We start from the raw sequence: 21,098 nt of genomic DNA, 5'->3' as shown, positions 1-21,098 counted from the left end.
TAGAAGACGAAGAAGAAGAGGATGAGGAAACAGTAGGAGAAGAAGTAGTAAATATAGAAGAAGAGGAGGAGAAGGAAAAGGGATAAGGAGGTCGTGGAGAATTATGAACTGGGAAAGGGAGGGAAAGAAGGGGCTTATAGGACGAGTACGAAGGAGGACTTAAGGGGAAAAGAGAGGGGAGGAGGAGTGGAAGGAAAAGAAGGAGGAGGAGAAAAGAAAAGGACGAAGAAGAAAAATAGATTATGATAATGATGATGGCGATAAAAAAAAAAAGAAGTAGGAGAAAAAATGAGAAAGAGTAATAGAAACGAGGGAAAGGATGGAGTAGAAAGAAACAGAGGAAAAAAAGAAGAAAGGAAGAGGGAGCAGGGTGGGGAAGGAGAAGATGGAGAAGGGGTAGGAAAAGGAGGAGGAGGTGGAAGAAAAGAAGTAAAGAAGGAGAAGACGAAAGAGAAGGAGGAGGATGAAGGCAGCGGGGGAGGACGAGGAGTGTGGTGGCCCGTGTCAAGCCCCTCCCACTTTGAGTCCCGCACCAGCCCTCCTACATTCGCTTAAAGCCAAAACACTAAATCCTTCTCTTTAAGAGTCCTGTGAACCTAAGTGAATAATAAAATAAGATCCTCACCTTTATCGTACTTGTCTAGTGTAAATTTGCAATTAGTGGCTACGAATAAACACATTTAAAACGATCTCGAGGATCTGGAAAGCATAGATGCTCGCTTGACTAGTGTGGGTTGTGGTCAGGAGAAAAGGTGCGAGGCAGCGCGCTGAGCTTCAGTTGACAGTAGAGTGTCGTGCTCGGCGGACGCTACTCATCTCTCCGAGAACTCCTCATCACACATCCTCCAAAATGAGAGAAATCGTGCACGTCCAGACCGGCCAATGCGGCAACCAGATCGGCACAAAGGTAAGTGTACCGAGCGACACCTGACCGTACATGACCTCGAACGGCCGTGTGGGCGTGAACATGACCCTCTGCCGCAACCAGCCGCACTTGCATTGCCGGCGCCAGACAGGCATACCTTCAAGTGCATATTCCGCGGGCGGCCCTGACACCTGATCCTGTTAGGCTTGTCGGGGAGGGGAGGGGACAGGGACAGGGACGGGAAGGGGACGTCGGCGAGGATGATCACCTGCACGACTCAGCCAGGGGAGGCGCCGCCCCGAAATCACGGCCTGCAACCTTCGTCCGTCCTTGACATCTCCGAGTAACCGGCCTCGAGTCCCTACCGACAGGGTTGGAAAAGTCCTATTTCATCTCGACGCCCACAGTTGCCCACACGATACTTGCGACACCCTTACGCCCGCCGGGTCACTCACATCGCCCCGACTCTGCTTGCACCGCCGGTTGCTCTCACCCTCGGCCTCCTCCCAAGAGGTCAGGACAGGAGGCCAAGACTTACAGAATCCCCGATATGCAGATGGCCCGAAATAGTATAGTCTGAGGAGGTCTTTGTGACTTCTGTGTCTCCCGTGTTTATCGGTCTTCTCGCGTCTGTTAGGACAAGGACTCAGAGCCTGTTTCCCAGTTCCCGCATGACTTACGGTCATGAATTTGGCTGCAATTTTTCGACGTCGAAAACAACAGCAGAGTTTTCTTTTCTGTGGCTTTAAATAACCAACTGTGATTTCCTAGTCATTGTAAAAAAAAAAAAAATCATAATGCTAGTAACTTGAGCCATGCAAGAACCATGGCATCAAAACACAAAACACACTTATCATATCATAAAAATGATAAATGGGATATATTTGCCAAGGCATTAGTTGTCACCAAGCAAATAATGTCCAAGATTACGTTAACACGAATCAGACAGGAGCCTAAATGTTGAGCATTTTCACGAACATTTAAATAACCACCGTCAGTCAGGCGGCGTAACTGCATCACAGAGACTTAAGACTTCATTAAGCGAGTTTTTCTGCATGTACGCACGTGTGTGTGTGTGTGTGTGTGTGTGTGTGTGTGTGTGTGTGTGTGTGTGTGTGTGTGTGTGTGTGTGTGTGTGTGTGTGTGTGTGTGTGTGTGTGTGTGTGTGTACAGATGCACTCTATCTCCTTTAGTCGTGTGAGAGCAACGCTGACACGGCGCGCCGACAAGGCAGCAGAGATGAAATCACGGTCTTATGAATCGGCCGGGAGGGGCTGATGAATCACCCCCAGGACACCCAAGGTTTGATGCGAAGGAGCCTTCAAGATGTAATTATTGCGTGACTAACTGACCTCCTTCTTAAGTACCTCCCTCCCCCTCCTCCTGCTCCCTCGCCCCCCCTTCCCTCTCTCATCCCCTCCTTTCCCCCGTCGCGTTTTCTTCTTAATCCGGAAATGACGGCGTCGAAGCAGTGTTACCAGGACAGGATGTCATCATTTTTGCCTTTGTTAGCAGGAATCCCGACTGCGGCGCTCGAAGCCAAGGTTTCCCCGTACACAGCGGGGTGTGGTAACAATGCTATGTTTTCGGGAGCCATAGTGGGTGAAGGTCGAGAGTGACATCACCTTTTCGGCTTAATTGATTTTCATTTCATGTCGATCGGACACTCCGTCTTTCCGGTTCAATTCCTAAACCGGTTTATTCTAGTTTCTTTCCATTATTCATTACGTTTTTTTTACGTGTTAATCCTACCGAAGAAAACCACCTGTTGCCAAGAGCCGCGACTCGAGCAGCAAGTGACAGACAGACAGTGCTCGCCGGTACTGCCAGAGCGCACGGCCGCGCGCCTGTCGCTCAGGTGAGGGAAGGAGCAGGTCTCCCCGGGTCGTCTCCAAGGGCGGCGCGGCGAAAGGCTCTGGCTACATTGCCTGCGCCGAATCTTCTCGAATGACTGAGGAACTGTTACTGTCACGCTGCTTGTAATTGTCCCATTAGGATTGTGATAAGCTCAATAACGTTAACAGCTCGCCCCTGTCACCCAGCCCGTCTGTGCCATCTGTCACCGCTCGCTTGTACTTAAAACTTCTTTCTTCGTTTACGTAGTTCTCTCTTTCTCTCTCTCTCTCTCTCTCTCTCTCTCTCTCCTCTCTCTCTCTCTCTCTCTCTCTCTCTCTCTCTCTCTCTCTCTCACTCTCTCTCTCTCACTCTCTCTCTCTCACTCTCTCTCTCTCTCACTCTGTCTCTCACTCTCTCTCTCTCACTCTCTCTCTCTCTCACTCTGTCCTCACTCTCTCTCTCTCTCTCTCTCACTCTCACTCTCTCTCTCTCTCTCTCTCTCTCTCTCTCTCTCTCTCTCTCTCTCTCTCTCTCTCTCTCTCTCTCTCTCTCTCTCTCTCTCTCTCTCTCTCTCTCACTCTCTCTCTCTCTCACTCTCTCTCTCTCCTCTCTCTCTTCTCTCTCTCACTCTCTCTCTCTCTCTCTCACTCTTTCTCTCTTTTTCCCTCCCTCCCTCCCTTATGCCATTTGCCTCGCCGAATTTGAGAGACGCTCCGCAAAACTATCAAAGTGTCCTGTATCCTTTCCCCCTTCTCCCCATCCCTATTTCTCCTCTTCCGCTCACTTATCTTCCCCTCCCCATCCCCCTACCTTTTCTTTCCCTCCCGCGCCCTCACCCTCCTAGCCCGTTTCCTTCTCACCTCCCTCCCACCCCCTTCTCCCAGCCCTCCGCCCCCGAACTCCCCTCTCCTTCCACATACCCATCCTATGCCCCCCCCCTGTCCCTCTCTTGCTGCCTCCCCTGCCTTCACTCCCATCCCTTTCCTCCTTACCCCCTACCTTAGCCCTCTCCTTCCACCTCCCTTAGCTCCCCTCTCCCCTGCCCTCGCCCTCTCCTTCCACCATCCCTCCCAAAACTCCCCTCCCTCTCCCCCTTCCCCCCACCGCCACCCTCTTCCCCAAAGACGGACTACTGTGTGCTGGTTATGCTGGTATTGCGACTCTTTTGTTATCTGGTCATGCGATCATTATTTGGTTTAGTGCCCACTCGCTGTCGCAGAGCTCGCTCCGTCTTTCCCACAAGCATCAAACAAGCATCGTCAGAGAGAGAGAGAGAGAGAGAGAGAGAGAGAGAGAGAGAACAGGTGAGACTTGTGGTTGATGAGAGTAGCAGACGAGGCAACGATGACAGGTCAACTCAGGCGAGGTGTGTGACTGAGCCAGTGATATACGAACATGCGGTGAAAGGATGTCAGAGAGAGAAAGGGGTGGGAAGGAGAGAGAGATAGGGGGGGGAGGAGGGAGAGGCAGGCAGTCAGAGTGATGTGAGGATAGTAATACTCTTGGGTTCCGAGGTTTGAGGGGCGAGGAATCCAGGAAAGCTCGCTGACCACATAAACTGCTGGTTGTGCACTGCCGAGCCGGTGGGCGGTCGTCATGGCAACCGGCTTCCTAGCCACGATACTGCCTCATGACTGTAGCTCGTAAAAAAATATATCATTCATGCAGACCCAGTCGTTACCATTCACAGCCTCACAAACCCGAGCCTTTTTTTACCTGTTGCCATGCGGGGTCGTACAAACACCGGCGCAAACGCACGAACTGAAAGCAAATAAAGAGGCGGGCAGACAGAGGGTAAAAAGCAAGCCAGGACGCCGGTAAACAGACTATTAGCAAAGGGGATTGGTATGCAGGTAGGCCTCGAGACCATCAAGTGCTAGTAAATATATACAAAGAAAGATTCAGATTCGACGAGGCGACAGAAGCAATCTAAAGATTAGGTGGCTAGTAATGCAAAAAACAGTCAGAGATACAACATCACGGAGAGAAAAGGGGCTGTTTTCGCGAAAGGTTACGCCCCCTTCTACTCTTCCTCTCTCTCCCTCCCCCTCTCTCGTCACCTCCGCCTTCCCCGTGGCAGGAATCGTCTCTGCCTGAGGGATGTGGCAACACTGCGGCGTACCGTCGTGATGACGTCATCCCCTCCGTCTGAGAAGGGGGAGGGGGTGAGGTTGGAGGAATAAGTCTAGAGGGAGATGGGGTTTGAGCAGTTAAATTTTCAAGAGTAATGAAAGGACTGGTGGAGAAGAGCTTTAGAAATGGTGGAAGAGTAAGGATGCGAAGCAAGCAGAAGGTACAGTGCCGGAAGAAGTCATCAAATCACGTGGTCGTAACCCGACCATTTGTATTTCTAATTTGGAAACTAAAACATTAGAAAAATAATAAATCGTAAGAATCCCCTCGACCCCTCGAAAAAAAACAGAGCTTGTATGTCTTCTTCGGTGCGTGTGCATGATTGTTTCAGCAGTGAGTTCATGCATATTTCCACCGAGATGAACTATTGTTGTAACTTTTACGTATCTGTATAATGCCCACCTCTCTCTCTCTCTCTCTCTCTCTCTCTCTCTCTCTCTCTCTCTCTCTCTCTCTCTCTCTCTCTCTCTCTCTCTCTCTCCTCTCTCTCTCTCTCTCTCTCTCTCTCTCTCTCTCTCTCTCTCTCTCTCTCTCTCTCTCTCTCTCTCTCTCTCTCTCTCTCTCTCTCTCTCTCTCTCTCTCTCTCTCTTCTCTCTCCTCTCTCTCTCTCTCTCTCTCTCTCTCTCTCTCTCTCTCTCTCTCTCTCTCTCTCTCTCTCTCTCTCTCTCTCTCCTCTCTCTCTCTCTCTCTCTCTCTCTCTCTCTCTCTCTCTCTTTCTCTCTCTCTATTTCTCTCTCTATCTCCCTCTCTCCCTCCCTCCCTGCCCCTCCCCCCTCCCTCCCTCCCTCCCTCCCTCCCTCCCCCTCTCCCTCCCTCCCTCTCCCTCCCCTCTCCCTCTCCCTCCTCCTCCCTCCCCCTCTCCCTCCCTCCCTCCCTCTCCCTCCCTCACTCCCCCTCTCCCTCCCCCTCTCCCTCTCCCTCCCTCCCTCCCTCCATTTCCTCCTCCCTCCTCCTCTCTTGTCCCTTCCCATTCCCCCACCTCCTCATCCCTAACCTTAGTCGTGCAAGTGCTTTGTCCTTGGTGTTCAGTTCATGCTTGCGTTCGAGATTATTAGTGCTGCTGTTTTATAATGCTTGATTTCCAGATTCCTTATCCATTATGGTATCAAACTAGAAAAGGGGTAGAAGATGGAGTGAGGATGGGAAAGGAAAGAGACGAAGAGAGGGAGGGGGGAGGAAGAAAAAATGTATACATATACACATATAAGTATATGTATGTATGCATATATATGTATATGTGTATATATATATATATATATATATATATATATATATATATATATATATATATATATATATATATATATATATATATATATATATATATATATATATATATATATATATATATATATATATATATATATATATATATATATATATACAGAAAGAGAGAGAGAGAGAGAGAGAGAGAGAGAGAGAGAGAGAGAGAGAGAGAGAGAGACAGAGACACACAGAGAGAGAGAGAGAAAGAGAGAGAGAGAACAGGAATGTTTGGATAGTACTGAATGATTCTTGCAATGTTGTTTCTCGACATTCATTTCTCTCCTCTCTTCTCTGCCTCGCATCTCTTTCCCAACTTTCAGTCTCTCTCATTTTCTTTCCGTCTTATTTTTTTATTGTTGTCTCTCCATACTAAACCATCCCACTTGAAAAGGAAAAAGTTCTGTTAGAAGGATGAAAATCAATCGTACTGTCAAGTGAAACTGATGGATATTCTTTTCGCCAGTAAGTTTTCACGCCATGCAAGCAGGGACCCATTGCTACCAACCCCCTTGAATACCCCATCTCCCTCCTCCTTTCCCCTTCCCCTATCCCCCCCTCCCCTTCCCCGTCCCTTTCCTTTACCCTGGTCCTGTGTCGCTGCCTGCAGGTGTTTCAAGAGGCCATTGTCCAATACTAATGCAGTTGTCTTTCCCGGCTCCCTTCGGCCAGGCGAGAGTAGGAGCAGGTTCAGGAGTAGGAGTGAGGTTAAGAGTAACAATGGGAGTAGTTCAGTGGTAGGTAAAGGAGGGAGGGGGAGCGAGGAAGAGGAAGGGAGAGAAAGAGAGAGGAAAATAGAGGAAGGGAAGAGAAGTATGGAAGGAGTGAGAGAGAGCGCGGAATAAAAAGGAAAAGCATGAAGAAGCTCCAGAACACAGCAGGGGCGACGTTGACAAAGGAGGAGCCACAAGCGTGCGCGGGCGTGGCGCCATCCATAATGCCTCACAGCCAATAATCACGCAACCTCAATAACAACTGACCTTTTTTATTTCATTTATACACAAATTAGACCCATCCCTGGATAACACATATATCTAAAACTACGCATTTCTTCGTATATTCTTTTCGAAAAGAGGCTCAGGTGTAAATGTAATGGACTGTGATATAGGCCTACGTCTCGGCAGGTGCTTTGAGGGCAGCTGGTAAAACTTCCCAATTTAGGCGGCGAGAAGAGGCGTAGGGCAGGACAGGGGATGGGGCGGGGCTTCAGGAGACCTTGTGATGTTGTTATAGTTTTTAAATAATGAATAAAGGTCATCCTAGTGCACTTCCTCTCACCCTCCCTCTGTGCCTGCATGCACGCGATGCCACTTTCCCCTCCCGGTTTATGCGCGTCCATTGTGTCGCTTTTCATGAACCTTCATTTCTTTATCTGTATCCGTTTCTTAATTTCTTCTTAGTCGATCTTCACATTTTCCTTTTATCCCCAGTCTTTATTCTTTGACTTTCTTTCGTCTTCTTTGGATTAAGAAGGGAAGGGATTCATTGTCTCCCTCCCCCTTCTCCCTCCCTTTCCTGTCCAGTAGCTGGCGGCCGCTTATTGGTCGGTGGCCGGAAGCCAGGTTCTCCTGGCTGGTCACGTGACCGGAACTCCTGTTGAGGTCAGGTAAATTCAGGGGGTGAGGGGGATTGTGAAGACAGGCAGGAGGATGAATTGAGAAATAAAGAAATAAACAAGCCTTGTTTGATATTCTCTCTCTCTCTCTCTCTCTCTCTCTCTCTCTCTCTCTCTCTCTCTCTCTCTCTCTCTCTCTCTCTCTCTCTCTCTCTCTCTCTCTCTCTCTCTCTCTCTCTCTCTCTCTCTCTCTCTCTCTCTCTCTCTCTCTCTTCCCCTATTTATATATTTAAAATATTCTCCGTATCTTTCTATCTCAGTCTTTATATGTCTCTATATCTTTATATTAATTAAATCTACGAAAAATTAGATACAAATAGTCACGCACAAAACACGGCTGAGTACTACTTAGCATGACCTTATACTCCAGCCTTTACTGACGTCCTTGCCTTGTATCGATAACAGCTTGATATCTGTGCACCGATTAATTTTGTTCACTGGATATGTAAAGTAGCTCCTTAACAGTCGGTAATAATAGTCGAAAGTAATGTCAGATGCACTTAGAGGGTTTATCTTATCCCCAAGCTTATGTCAGTTCAGTGCATGACAGAAATGGCGTTTAGTGCATGATAGATATGATGGTGATGTCAGCGGAGGGGCAGAGGGCACAATACATCATCTCGGGAGTAATGCTGCAATGATTGTTGAGAAGATGGTGTATTAAAGAGGGTGACGGGGAGTGTTGGTGATGTCAGTGTTAGCGGGGAGGGTGATGGGGATGATGTCACTGCCAGGGGGGGGGGGGGGAGGGGGCTGGTGATGAAGGTGTGGTGAAGGTTACAAATATGGTAGACATTCTGGTCGTGTAAGGTTCCAAAGTTCTTGAGGAAAGGGTAATCATTCACATGTATGTATATATATATATATATATATATATATATATATATAATATATATAAATATATATATATATATATATATAAATGTATATGCATATATATATAATATATATAAATATATATATATATATATATATATATATATATATATATATATATATATATATGTATATGCATATATATATAATATATATAACTATATATATATATATGTATATGCATATATATATAATATATATAAATATATATATATATATATATATATATATATGCGTATGCATGGATGTGTGTCTACACACACACACACACACACATACACACACGCACACACACACACACACACACACACACACACACACACACACACACACACACACACACACACACACACACACATATATATATATATATATATATATATATATATATATATATATGTGTTTATAAAATACTTATGGAAGGGGATGTGGAGAGAACAAATAATTGAGTGGTGTGAGGGGGGAAAGGGGAGAAGGGGGAGGGGGGGAGGGGGGAGGGGCTAGAGGGGGGAGACGTCAGGCGGGATTCCTGCCGCGCCCATCGTGTGTTTGTGTGTTGGGGGAGGAGGAGGAGGAGGAGAGGGGAGGGAGAAAGGGAAAAGGAGTAGGAGGAAAGGAGGGGAGGGGGAGAAGGAAAAAGCAGTAGGAAAAGGAAAAGGGGGAAGGGGGGAGGAAAAGGAGGAGAAGGAAAGGAGAGGATAGGGCGAAGAAAAAGGAGAAAGAGAATGTGGATAAGAAAAGCGAAAGGAGAAAGAGAATGTGGATAAGAAAAGCGAAAGGAGAAAAATAGGAAGAGGTGGAGAAGTGGTAGGTGAGGAGTATATACACGAGTATGTATCCATGCGCTTTATGTGTATGATTGTTCCCTTACCGATTTCGCCCACACACCCACGTCGCGGAAGGAAAACTATTTAGACCTCGAGAGCCCATAGTTTCTCATTCCTTTTCGCGTCAAGAGCTATGCGTGCTGACCCGGTGACTGAATGATGAGGCGCCTTGGCCGTAACATGCAGGTCACGTTTTCTGGCAACGAATAGGCTGCCGTTACACCAGACTCGTTCTCCGGCCTGACAGGATCTCGCGTCGTGTCGCGCTGGCTCGGTGCGGCAGCTGGTGCAAGACGCGTCGGGAAGGGGGAGGGGCGAGGGGGCGGGGAAAGGTAGGTTGGATTCGAAAGAGAGAGATAGAGAGAGAGAAAAAGAGAAAGAGCGAGAGAGAGTTCGAAAGGCTACACTGTCAGTTTTGGAATTGAGGACAACCGAGCCTTGCTTGCGTCCCATTCCGCGAGGGAGTAAGATAATCACAATTACACAAGCAAGACAATGGCTCAAACAATGTAATGATACCCAGAGCATGTGGGGAGCGACAGCGGGCAGAGGAAGAGCGGAAGAGACCAGTCCGAGACGCCCAAATACTGTGCAAAAACATTCAAAGACGTTACTAGCGTCTTGATTTGTCTAACCGTCAGTCAGTTGCCCATTTCCTGTTGCCGCCCCCCCTTCCACCCCCTTTTATCATCTAATATCAATTTACAAGAGGAGAGTGAAGGTGAAATTTTGTGTCGGTTGAGGATACAGAGACGACGGCAAATGCTAGGGAAGGACTCATTTCTGGGAGGGCGTTGAAGTCACTGTAGCCAGAACTCGAAGTATTTCAAGGATTCAGTGCAGTGGCCGAAATAACTAGGACACAAAGTATAGACTAAATAGCCGGGACCAAGACCAGGCTCCGAATAGCCATGGCTCGAAAAAGGAGGTCGAAATAGCAAGGACTTAAGAGGAAGCTTCAAGGGGCTCGCGGCTGATTTCGGGACGAGACTGCACTCTCCGGCGACCGCGCTCCTGCCCGCACGACGCTGCTTGAAGCAACAACCAGCGACGACTCACGAAACCACTAACCGCCACAAACACTGACGCCGCTGCTTCTCCTTCACCCTCCCTTCTCACTTCCTCCTCTCACCAGTCTCACTCTTCTGCCTCCCTTATCCTCCTTTTCTTCCCTTCTGTCTCTACCTCATAGCCTGCCCCTCTCCCTTATTCTTCGTATTCCCTTCCTCTCTTCCCTCCCCCTCTCCACCAAGTCGTCCTCTTTCTTCTCTCTCCCTGTTGCTCTTCTCTCCTTCCCCTCTCTCCCTCCCCCTTCCTCCCTTCTCTGCTTCGACGTTGCCTGTTCTTGTTCTGCATCATGACTTTATGCGCCACTTTCTTTATCCGTTTCCCGGTTCTTCCTCTTTAATCGTTTCCTTTGTCCTCCAGCCTTTAGACGCGCGAGGGTGCCACGTTTAGCCGTCCCTTTTCCACCCCCTTCCTCTCCAATTCCTCATTATTGCTTTTGTTCTCGTCTCCTTTCTTTATCAAGTCCTTTAATCCTTCTCACCTTTCTTATCCTCCTGCTGCCGCGTCACGCCTCGCTGCTTCTCCCAGCTTCTTCCCCTGTCTGCCTGCCAACGCCTCCTGTTCGCTCCGGCCTGCCTCACTTTCCTCCTTCGTGCCTCCCTTCTCGTTTGCTTTGCCGTCATTTCTTTTTCCTGCACTGCTTCTCCTTTTCTTCTCCAATTCGCCTCTGTCAATCGCACTGCCTGTCTCCATCTCTGTGTACGTCTATCGTATGTTGCACTTTCCCTATATTTTACCTTCTTTTTTCTTCGGTCTCCTACCATCCTACCTTCCTTCTCTCTGCTTATTTTTTCCATGTAGAATACACCTACAGTCCAGCATCCCTCGAAAAACAAAAACGCTTTCATTGTTAGCCTCCCAGTTTTACCTGTTGCTCATTTTCATCGTGCATTTCTTTTTTCCAGTACTGCTTCTTCTTCTTCTTCTTCTTCTTCTTCTTCTGTCTCTCTCTCTCTCTCTCTCTCTCTCTCTCTCTCTCTCTCTCTCTCCTCTCCTCTCCTCTCCTCTCCTCTCTCTCTCTCTCTCTCTCTCTCTCTCTCTCTCTCTCTCTCTCTCTCTGTCTCTCTCTCTTTCTCTCTCCCTCTCTCTTTACCTTCTTTGTTTTATCAAAGACTCAGTACGCACTATGGAAGCTCTCAAGCATTCCACACACTCTAACAACACCCTCCCTCACTCCAGCGACTCCCTCCCTCATTCCAGCACACTCTAGATTCAGCCTGACAGCCACACGACGCCGGAAGTGGCCGTGTACGAGCCAGTGACTCGAAGATTTCCTGTTAAGTCTTCACGGCTGGTAATTCGCCCCCTCCCCTTCCCACCACCCTTCTTCGACCCCCTCCCACTGGCCACGGGGAATGCGAGGGGGGGGGGTCGAGCCTACAGTTATTCTAGTCTCTTTGAAGTTTCATGTCGATGATGATGATGATGATGATAATAATGCGGTGATGATGATGATGATGCAGGGATGTGTTCGATTTCACTATTTTGAGATATTATTATGGCTTAGATAATAACAATATTTTTGTTGTTCTTGAGTATATCTATCCCATTTAATCTGATGTCAATTATTTATCTCAATAAAACAAATCTGATACAATAACCTGATAGCAAATAAACGGTACTATCTTGATTTCAATTCAGTCATTGCAAGTGGAATCGTTTCAGCCCTTTCATACAAAACGCCAGATCCTCCATTACTTAAACCCAGCATTCCTTAACCAGTATCCCTCTTCCAACAGTTCTGGGAGATCATCAGTGACGAGCACGGGCTGACGGCGGCGGGGACCCTGCGAGAAAATGTTCCTCAGGACGTCCGGGATCTGCAGCTCGAGAGGATCAATGTCTACTACAGGTGAGGCGACGTCGGGGTTCCTTGGGATGCGAGGAGAGGAGACCCGGCCTCCTCTTCCTCCTCCTGTGCCTCTGCCATCATTTTTGTTTTATGTATATTCCTAGGTTTGCTTAAGTTCAATGTTTGAAAGTTTTATTTTTCGTTTTTGAAGTTTTGTTTCGAGTTTGGTAACTAGCTTTTGATGTAGAAATTTGCTTAATAATTAGAGAAGTGCATTGCCAGATACCATATGCAATGTATTCATTTGAAATCACAACTTTTTTCTATTCATTATATCATAATTGTATCAAACTTCTTTAAAGTAAACCACTGAAGACCAATTTTTATTATTTGTTAGCATTAAAGTGATTTTCCTTGAGTTTAATCATATTATTCTGCACAGTATTGGAGTGTTTGATAGTGTGTGATAAAGAAATCGGTTTATCATGATTCATTATGTTAATGATACCTGTTCATTATCGACCAATCGGAGGATAATGTTAAGTAAACCGGTTATTCTTAGCTTGGATGAGAGAATAAGACGAGAAGGTCCTTGCATGAAAGCAATATGAAGTTTTGATAGTTGTAAGGTAGGTTTACGCAGTGTAATGTAGTCTTGTGTTCTGTGAAGTAACTTGAGCTAGGCAGAAATCAGTTTTCGTGAGGTGGCTTGTGAGGTATGAAGATATGAGAAGCAGAATGAGTTTCAAGCAGAATTCGTTTTAACAAGTTGGCGTGTAGGATGCGTCATGATATAAAAGAGTCGAAATGAGTAGATAGTGTAGAATGGTATGCGAGGCAGAATGTGTAAGATTACTGAAAATCTCATGGGATTTGGAATGATTAAAGGATAAACAAGAATATCACGTGAGCTAGGGTACAAAAGGAGTCCTATCTGTGCTTGTAAGGCAAAACATGCTAGAATGAGTACAAGAGAAGTCAGAGTCCCATCTGTGCTAGAAAGAGTAGTCTGAGTTGGCCGCCTGACCCACTGTTCCTCCCCCTCCATCGCCCGTGCGCAGCGAGGGCGCCCCGGGCAAATACGTCCCCCGAGCCATCCTGGTGGACCTCGAGCCCGGGACGATGGACTCGGTGAAGGCAGGCACTCTCGGGGAACTCTTCAAGCCCAGCCATTTCGTCTTCGGTACGTCGAGCGGGCGGGCGACGGGACGGGGCGGCGAGGAGGCGATGGGTCCTAGGCCGACCATCGCGCCCAAGCACTCGCCCTGTCCCCCTCCCCTCTCCGGCCTCTATTTTCACTAATAGCACTAAGCCTCACACGCCCCCCTGAACAGGTGTCACGGGAGTCACACTAACAGGTCGGGCCTCGGGGCTGGAGCCTCGGCCCTCTGCTGCCGGGCCAGCCGCAACCCCATAACCCACTCTAATCCCTCATTCGGCTGCATTAAAACAGTTCAACTAAAGCTTTGACGCTCGTCCTCCTCCCGCGCTGCATTCTGACGCCCTGCGAGTTCTTAAGCGGATTCTGGGGCGGAGATTCATGGGTCGAAGGGCGTCAGAATGGACCGAGGGGGAGGGTGCGCGTGCGTGTCGTGCGTTCCTGTCGCCAACACGGGCTACGACGTGGACAGTCCGGGACCCGGTCGTGTAGCGTGGCACTCTAGAGGAAGGCCGTAGCAGCAGCTGCAGCAGCACCGCTAGTTCCACTTGCATGGCCTTTTGTCAGTCAATAGTTGCTTCCTCAGTGTTTTAGTCTCCTCGAGTTGTTTCGGCGACGCGCGTTCTTGCCGGTTCCTCCATTGGCACGTGTCTGGCCCGGACTGTCCACTGTTGTGTTGCGGTGGCAATGCACGGCGGGCGCCAGTGTTGCAGCAACAACGGAGAGCCTTTTCCTCTCTCTCACGATGAGTTGCAGCAACATCTAATAGCGAATCTTGCACTAACGGCTGGGATGTTTATTGCTTGTTAACAGCGAGGGCAACAAGGCCAAGTACGTTCCGCGAGCTGTGCTGGTCGACCTGGAGCCGGGCACCATGGACGCTGTTCGCAGCGGGCCCCTCGGACCACTCTTTAAACCAGAACACATCGTCTTTGGTCAGTAGCTCTCTGTCGATCCCTTCTTCCAACACAAACCAACCCTCCTTGGCACCCACACCTCTCCCACACGCCTGTGCAACCCTCCATCAGCAGATAAAAAATGTAATTTTGGTAAAAATCGTCTTGCAGGACGGCCCTCAGCGAGCGGGACTTTCTAACCCGACACAGTAGATCTTCCAGTCGCTAGACATAAAGCAAATAACGAAAAGTTTCTTGAACCCTTTGCTGAAACGTTAACTAAACAGAAAAAGATCAAGAGAAAATTGAAAGTTTCTCGTTCTATCTCTCCTCTTTTAATGCATCGTCGTGTTCTTAAGCAAAGCATGCGCGCGTGTGTCCCCCCCCCCCCCCCCCGGCAGGGAGTGTCACGTAATGCGCGTGTCGGGGAAGCACCAGGCAAAGCAGCACGACTTCTTTCCACGTCGATTCCGCCTTTCCTGTTGCTCTTGTGCGACCGGTTCCTGCTGATCTCTCCCACGTGGGGGTCACCTCCGCGGCCGCCCGTTCGGGGCCGCCGCGCCGTGCGGGCTACGATCTGTGCGTCTCTGTGTGATTGTATGTCTGTGCATGACTGGTTGTATGTGCGTGTGTATGGATGAGTATATATGTGTGTTTATGTATGTGTGTTTGCATATATTTACGCATGTATGTATATGTGCGTGTGCATGGTGGATGTGTTATATATATATATATATACATATATATATATATATATATATATATATATATATATATATATATATATATATATATATATATATATAGATATGTATATATATATATATATATATGTATATATATATATGTATATATATATATATATATATATATATATATATATATATATATATATGTATATATATATGTGTGTGTGTGTGTGTGTGTGTGTGTGCGTGCGTGTGCGTGTGTGTTCATTTGTTCATTCATTTATCCAACCGACTCGGGGATCAGCAAAGGGACCCAAAGCCCAACAAAACGGCAAGCACTCGTGACCTCTTGTTCCCTCGCCAGCGCGTTCTCGGGCGCCGCATGACATCACATGAGCACTAAATCTAGCGTCTTGGCTTCTTGTTCTAGCGACCGCCGGTGTTAGAATGAATGTTTAGACTATTAGTGCATGACAAGCAAGCAAGCAGAACCGCGCCGGGTTGAATGCCGCTCTTGATTCTCTATGCAGAATGATGAATGTTGAATGTTGCATGAGAAGGCGTTACTGAGCATCTTATTTATACACAAGTTATATACACATCAACACACACGTACTTATATACACATATTCACACATACATACACAGCTTCTTGACCGCTTGTGACATTATGCATGTGACACTAACAACCATAATTCCTTTTATGTCCCCCTGTCATCCACATTTTTCGTTTTATGTTTTGGTAAAGTCTCTTGTTGAGATATTATGGTTCGTATATGTTCAAGTTTTAGTGAATTAGAGGAAAATATAAGCAGTAGGTCAAATAGTCAGTATTAATTTCCAGTATTGAGTGTTTCTATTGAAATTCTAAATAAATCAGTTCTTTGTAAATATGAAAAAAAATCTTAATGCCGACATGAGTCATTTGGCCACCCGATTAGAACCCAAGGGACAGATCAACTAACTACTTCCCTTTGTCTCCCCTCCTCCTTCTTCCTCCCTCCGCCACCCGCCCACCCCCAGGTCAGAGCGGCGCAGGGAACAACTGGGCCAAGGGACACTACACTGAGGGCGCCGAACTCGTGGACTCCGTGCTCGACGTGGTGAGGAAGGAGGCTGAGAACTGTGACTGCCTGCAGGGCTTCCAGCTGACACACTCCCTGGGCGGCGGTACAGGCTCCGGTATGGGCACGCTCCTCGTCTCCAAGATCCGCGAGGAGTTCCCCGACAGGATCATGAACACTTTCTCCGTCGTTCCTTCGCCTAAGGTAAGGAGGAGCGCTTGTGTAGACTGTGGCTGCGGGTCGCTCCTCGGAGATGAATTGCTGATAAGATTCGCTGTGCTAATTCTGATTATTTTTCTTGGCATTTAATGAAGAAGATTTATCTTGTCTGTGTTCTGGTTATCTTGTCCAGCTGAGACCCGTTTGTCGAACTCGCCCCCCTTGCCTATTGTCTGTAACGCCCTTGTCCCCGCCAGGTCTCCGACACTGTGGTAGAGCCGTACAACGCGACCCTCTCCATTCACCAGCTGGTCGAGAACACTGACCAGACCTACTGCATCGACAACGAGGCTCTCTACGACATCTGCTTCCGAACCCTCAAGCTGATGAACCCGACCTACGGCGATTTGAACCATCTGGTGTCGCTCACCATGTCGGGCGTGACCACCTGCCTGCGCTTCCCTGGCCAGCTGAACGCCGACCTCAGGAAATTGGCCGTGAACATGGTACCGTTCCCTCGCCTGCACTTCTTCATGCCCGGCTTCGCGCCGCTCACCGCCCGCGGCTCGCAGCAGTACCGCGCCCTCACCGTGCCCGAGCTCACTCAGCAGATGTTCGACGCCAAGAACATGATGGCCGCCTGCGACCCGCGCCACGGCCGCTACCTGACCGTGGCCGCCGTGTTCCGAGGCAAGATGTCCATGAAGGAGGTGGACGAGCAGATGTACAACATCCAGAGCAAGAACTCTTCGTACTTCGTGGAATGGATCCCCAACAACGTGAAGACGGCCGTGTGCGACATCCCGCCGCGAGGCATCAAGATGGCGTCAACCTTCATCGGCAACTCGACCGCCATCCAGGAGCTGTTCAAGCGCATCTCGGAGCAGTTCACGGCTATGTACAAGCGCAAGGCTTTCCTCCACTGGTACACGGGCGAGGGCATGGACGAGATGGAGTTCACGGAGGCCGAGTCCAACATGAACGACCTGGTGTCCGAGTACCAGCAGTACCAGGAGGCCTCCGTGGACGACGAGGAGGACCTCGGCGACTACGAGGAGGACGCCGAGCAGGACACCGCTTAACTCACCGCCCGCGGCTGCTCACCTCCGTCGGCCGGAACGCAATTCCCGGCGATCGTTGCTCATTCATTAAACTAAAAGTTGCAATGTTATTCGTTACGGCAAGTACATGTCATCTCTTCCTGATCAACACGACGACTTGGGACCAGCGCCCCGCCGCCCTCCCGTTCGCCCTGCCCCCTGCCCCTTCCACTGCCCCCGCCCCCGCGCTAGTGACGGATGCCGCACCTTTCACGCCAGATCACGCCCATAACATATCCTAATGGTCATGTCGCGCCCTTGACCCTCCCTGCACCTCGCGGGTGGGGGCACCCGCTCCCCCCTCTCCCTGCCGTAAGAGCCAAGGACTCGATCCCGGAGGCTCCTCGCGCGGGGGGAAGGCGGCCCCTCCCTTTCCCTCGTCTCCAGCAGGCGGAGGTGTGAATGCTTCCACTGACAGCAGCGCAGCAGTGCTCTCTCTGTCTCTCTCTCTTCCTCCTTCCTCCCTTTCTCCCCCATTATGTGCTTTAATCTATGAAAATAATAATTTAAAAATGTAGAATTATATAGCTTTTATACAAATGATTAAACGTTACCATCACTCCATCGGCTCCCCCATCGGCGCGTGTTCGACGAAGCGGCGCCATCGGCTCGCCGCCCGCAGAGCTTTAGTCATAACCAGGCGGTCTAGCGAGCCAGCCTCCCCCGCCCACGCGAGTTCCTTGCTTGCTTGGGCGTGCGGGTGGGTTGCCGAGGGAGGGAAAGAGGGCGGCGGTGGAGCGTCTGCCACGCCCTTGGCCCCCTCGCGCCGCCCGGCCACGCCGCCGCTCGTCTAGTATGGCACAAATAAAGTCACAAAATTTACACAAGTTGTTTTCCTGTTTCTCCTTATGCGAGGCTCTAAGCTGCCTTTACTTATCAATGTTACTTATGATTTAGCATTCCAGCCATGGCTAGTACAGAAGAATTATTTACATGAAGAAGCAAATCAAAGTACTGTAATAGCGATTACAATAAATATAAAGAATAATATTAATAACATCAGAACGGGAGCAATAGAGGAAAATGTCAGACGGAACAGCTATCACTGGAGCCCTTGCATGAATAACCGTGGCAGTAGAAAAAAAGGATTGTCATAAGAAGCCACTTGGTGTAGCTTATGATTTTTCTGACAGGCTCTTGGATGTACCGTATGTACATAATTGTTTAGTTCTACTTTAGTTCAACCCCCTACATTCCTTCACTGTTTTGAAACATTTTTTGGTTACCAAATGGAAATGACTGAATGTAGGAATCCTCTTGAACTACCATAATCAAAGGCTAAGATTCCTGTCATCATGGGACCCATTTTGGCTCATTCAGAAAGAGGTGACGCTGCATTTCTTACTACAGGTGTGGATATTCCTTAGAATACATGTCAGAAGTTTAATTTTACTAACATATATTATAATGATTAACATGTTACCGGTCGTGAGACAATCATGCGACACAGACAGATGATGAAATAGGAAAATAACCTGAAAAAGAGAGACTGGCCACATTCACACCTTTTCTTTCCTTTTTTACATCTGTATCATTATCATAACCATCACTTTCTTATCCCTTTTTCTCCTCTTTTTTTCTTTTCTTCCCCTTTCTTACTCTTCTTTTACCTCTTCATTACTTCCATTACCATAACCACCATCTTTTCCTTCATCGTAATCATCATCTTCACCACAATCATCTCCGTCTTCTTTACCCTCTTCATCATCATTATCTGCTTCTCCCTCCCGTTCCGTGTACTACAACTTCCTTGACCACTCACACAGGCGGCTACCACCACCGCCTCTTCCTGACATTTGAGACCGCACAATTTATTCACGAAGCACTTCCTGACGAACAAATGCCACAGCCTAGTACACAAATGTCAGTAAAGAGAATGCGCATGCGCTTCTCTCGAGAGAGATCGCGGCACACAGGAAAAGAGGGTCCGGAAGCTGGGAGTTGCCCATGCGTGGCGAAGCTTGGCCGTTAGTCATTGATATATAAAGATTTGGAATGGATGGCGATCGATAGATAATGATTTGGAATGCATGGCGATCGATAGATGATGATTAGAATGCATGGCGATCGATAGATGATGATTAGAATGCATGGCGATCGATAGATGATGATTAGAATGCATGGCGATCGATAGATGATGATCAGAATGCATGGCGATCGATAGATAATGATTAAGAATGCATGACGATCGATAGATAATGATTTAGAATGCATGGCGATCGATAGATAATGATTTGGAATGCATGGCGATCGATAGATGATGATTAGAATGCATGGCGATCGATAGATGATGATTAGAATGCATGGCGATCGATAGATAATGATTTGGAATGCATGGCGATCGATAGATGATGATTAGAATGCATGGCGATCGATAGATAATGATTAAGAATGCATGGCGATCGATAGATAATGATTTAGAATGCATGGCGATCGATAGATAATGATTTGGAATGCATGGCGATCGATAGATGATGATTAGAATGCATGGCGATCGATAGATAATGATTTAGAATGCATGGCGATCGATAGATAATGATTTGGAATGCATGGCGATCGATAGATAATGATTTAGAATGCATGGCGATCGATAGATAATGATTTGGAATGCATGGCGATCGATAGATGATGATTTGGAATGCATGGCGATCGATAGATAATGATTTGGAATGCATGGCGATCGATAGATGATGATTAGAATGCATGGCGATCGATAGATAATGATTTGGAATGCATGGCGATCGATAGATGATGATTAGAATGCATGGCGATCGATAGATAATGATTAAGAATGCATGACGATCGATAGATAATGATTTAGAATGCATGGCGATCGATAGATAATGATTTGGAATGCATGGCGATCGATAGATGATGATTAGAATGCATGGCGATCGATAGATGATGATTAGAATGCATGGCGAGCGATAGATGATGATTTGGAATGCATGGCGATCGATAGATAATGATTTGGAATGCATGGCGAGCGATAGATGATGATTTGGAATGCATGGCGATCGATAGATAATGATTTGGAATGCATGGCGAGCGATAGATGATGATTTGGAATGCATGGCGATCGATAGATAATGATTTGGAATGCATGGCGATCGATAGATAATGATTTGGAATGCATGGCGATCGATAGATAATGATTTGGAATGCATGGCGATCGATAGATGATGATCAGAATGCATGGCGATCGATAGATAATGATTTGGAATGCATGGCGATCGATAGATGATGATTAGAATGCATGGCGATCGATAGATAATGATTTAGAATGCATGGCGATCGATAGATAATGATTTAGAATGCATGGCGATCGATAGATAATGATTAAGAATGCATGGCGATCGATAGATGATGATTAAGAATGCATGGCGATCGATAGATAATGATTTAGAATGCATGGCGATCGATAGATAATGATTTGGAATGCATGGCGATCGATAGATGATGATTAGAATGCATGGCGATCGATAGATAATGATTTAGAATGCATGGCGATCGATAGATGATGATTAGAATGCATGGCGATCGATAGATGATGATTAGAATGCATGGCGATCGATAGATAATGATTAAGAATGCATGGCGATCGATAGATAATGATTTGGAATGCATGGCGATCGATAGATAATGATTAAGAATGCATGGCGATCGATAGATAATGATTTGGAATGCATGGCGATCGATAGATAATGATTTGGAATGCATGGCGATCGATAGATAATGATTTGGAATGCATGGCGA

At 47.5% G+C, this 21,098-nt stretch overlaps 1 protein-coding gene across 2 annotated transcripts; it reads left to right on the top strand.

Annotated features, from left to right (window-relative positions):
- Nucleotides 1-727: 727 nt before the first annotated feature.
- On the top strand, nt 728-18,169 carry LOC113826677 (tubulin beta-1 chain). Of its 2 annotated transcripts, none has more exons than XM_070134035.1 (5): nt 728-907; nt 12,223-12,335; nt 13,337-13,458; nt 16,043-16,287; nt 16,500-18,169. In XM_070134035.1, exons 1-5 carry the CDS (start codon nt 851-853, stop codon nt 17,322-17,324), a joined length of 1,362 nt encoding a protein of 453 aa, XP_069990136.1. In that variant the 5' UTR covers nt 728-850; the 3' UTR covers nt 17,325-18,169. The 2 variants fall into 2 exon arrangements, with proteins under 2 accessions (XP_069990136.1, XP_069990137.1); XM_070134036.1 differs by lacking the exon at nt 13,337-13,458 and adding an exon at nt 14,248-14,369 and having other exon boundaries at nt 749-907.
- The last annotated feature ends 2,929 nt before the right edge of the window (nt 18,170-21,098 follow it).

This window comes from Penaeus vannamei, chromosome 19 (assembly GCF_042767895.1).
Source record: "Penaeus vannamei isolate JL-2024 chromosome 19, ASM4276789v1, whole genome shotgun sequence".
Taxonomy (NCBI): domain Eukaryota; kingdom Metazoa; phylum Arthropoda; class Malacostraca; order Decapoda; family Penaeidae; genus Penaeus; species Penaeus vannamei.
The sequence above is the reverse complement of the archived record's forward strand: the minus strand, read 5'-3'. Positions and strand labels throughout refer to the sequence as shown.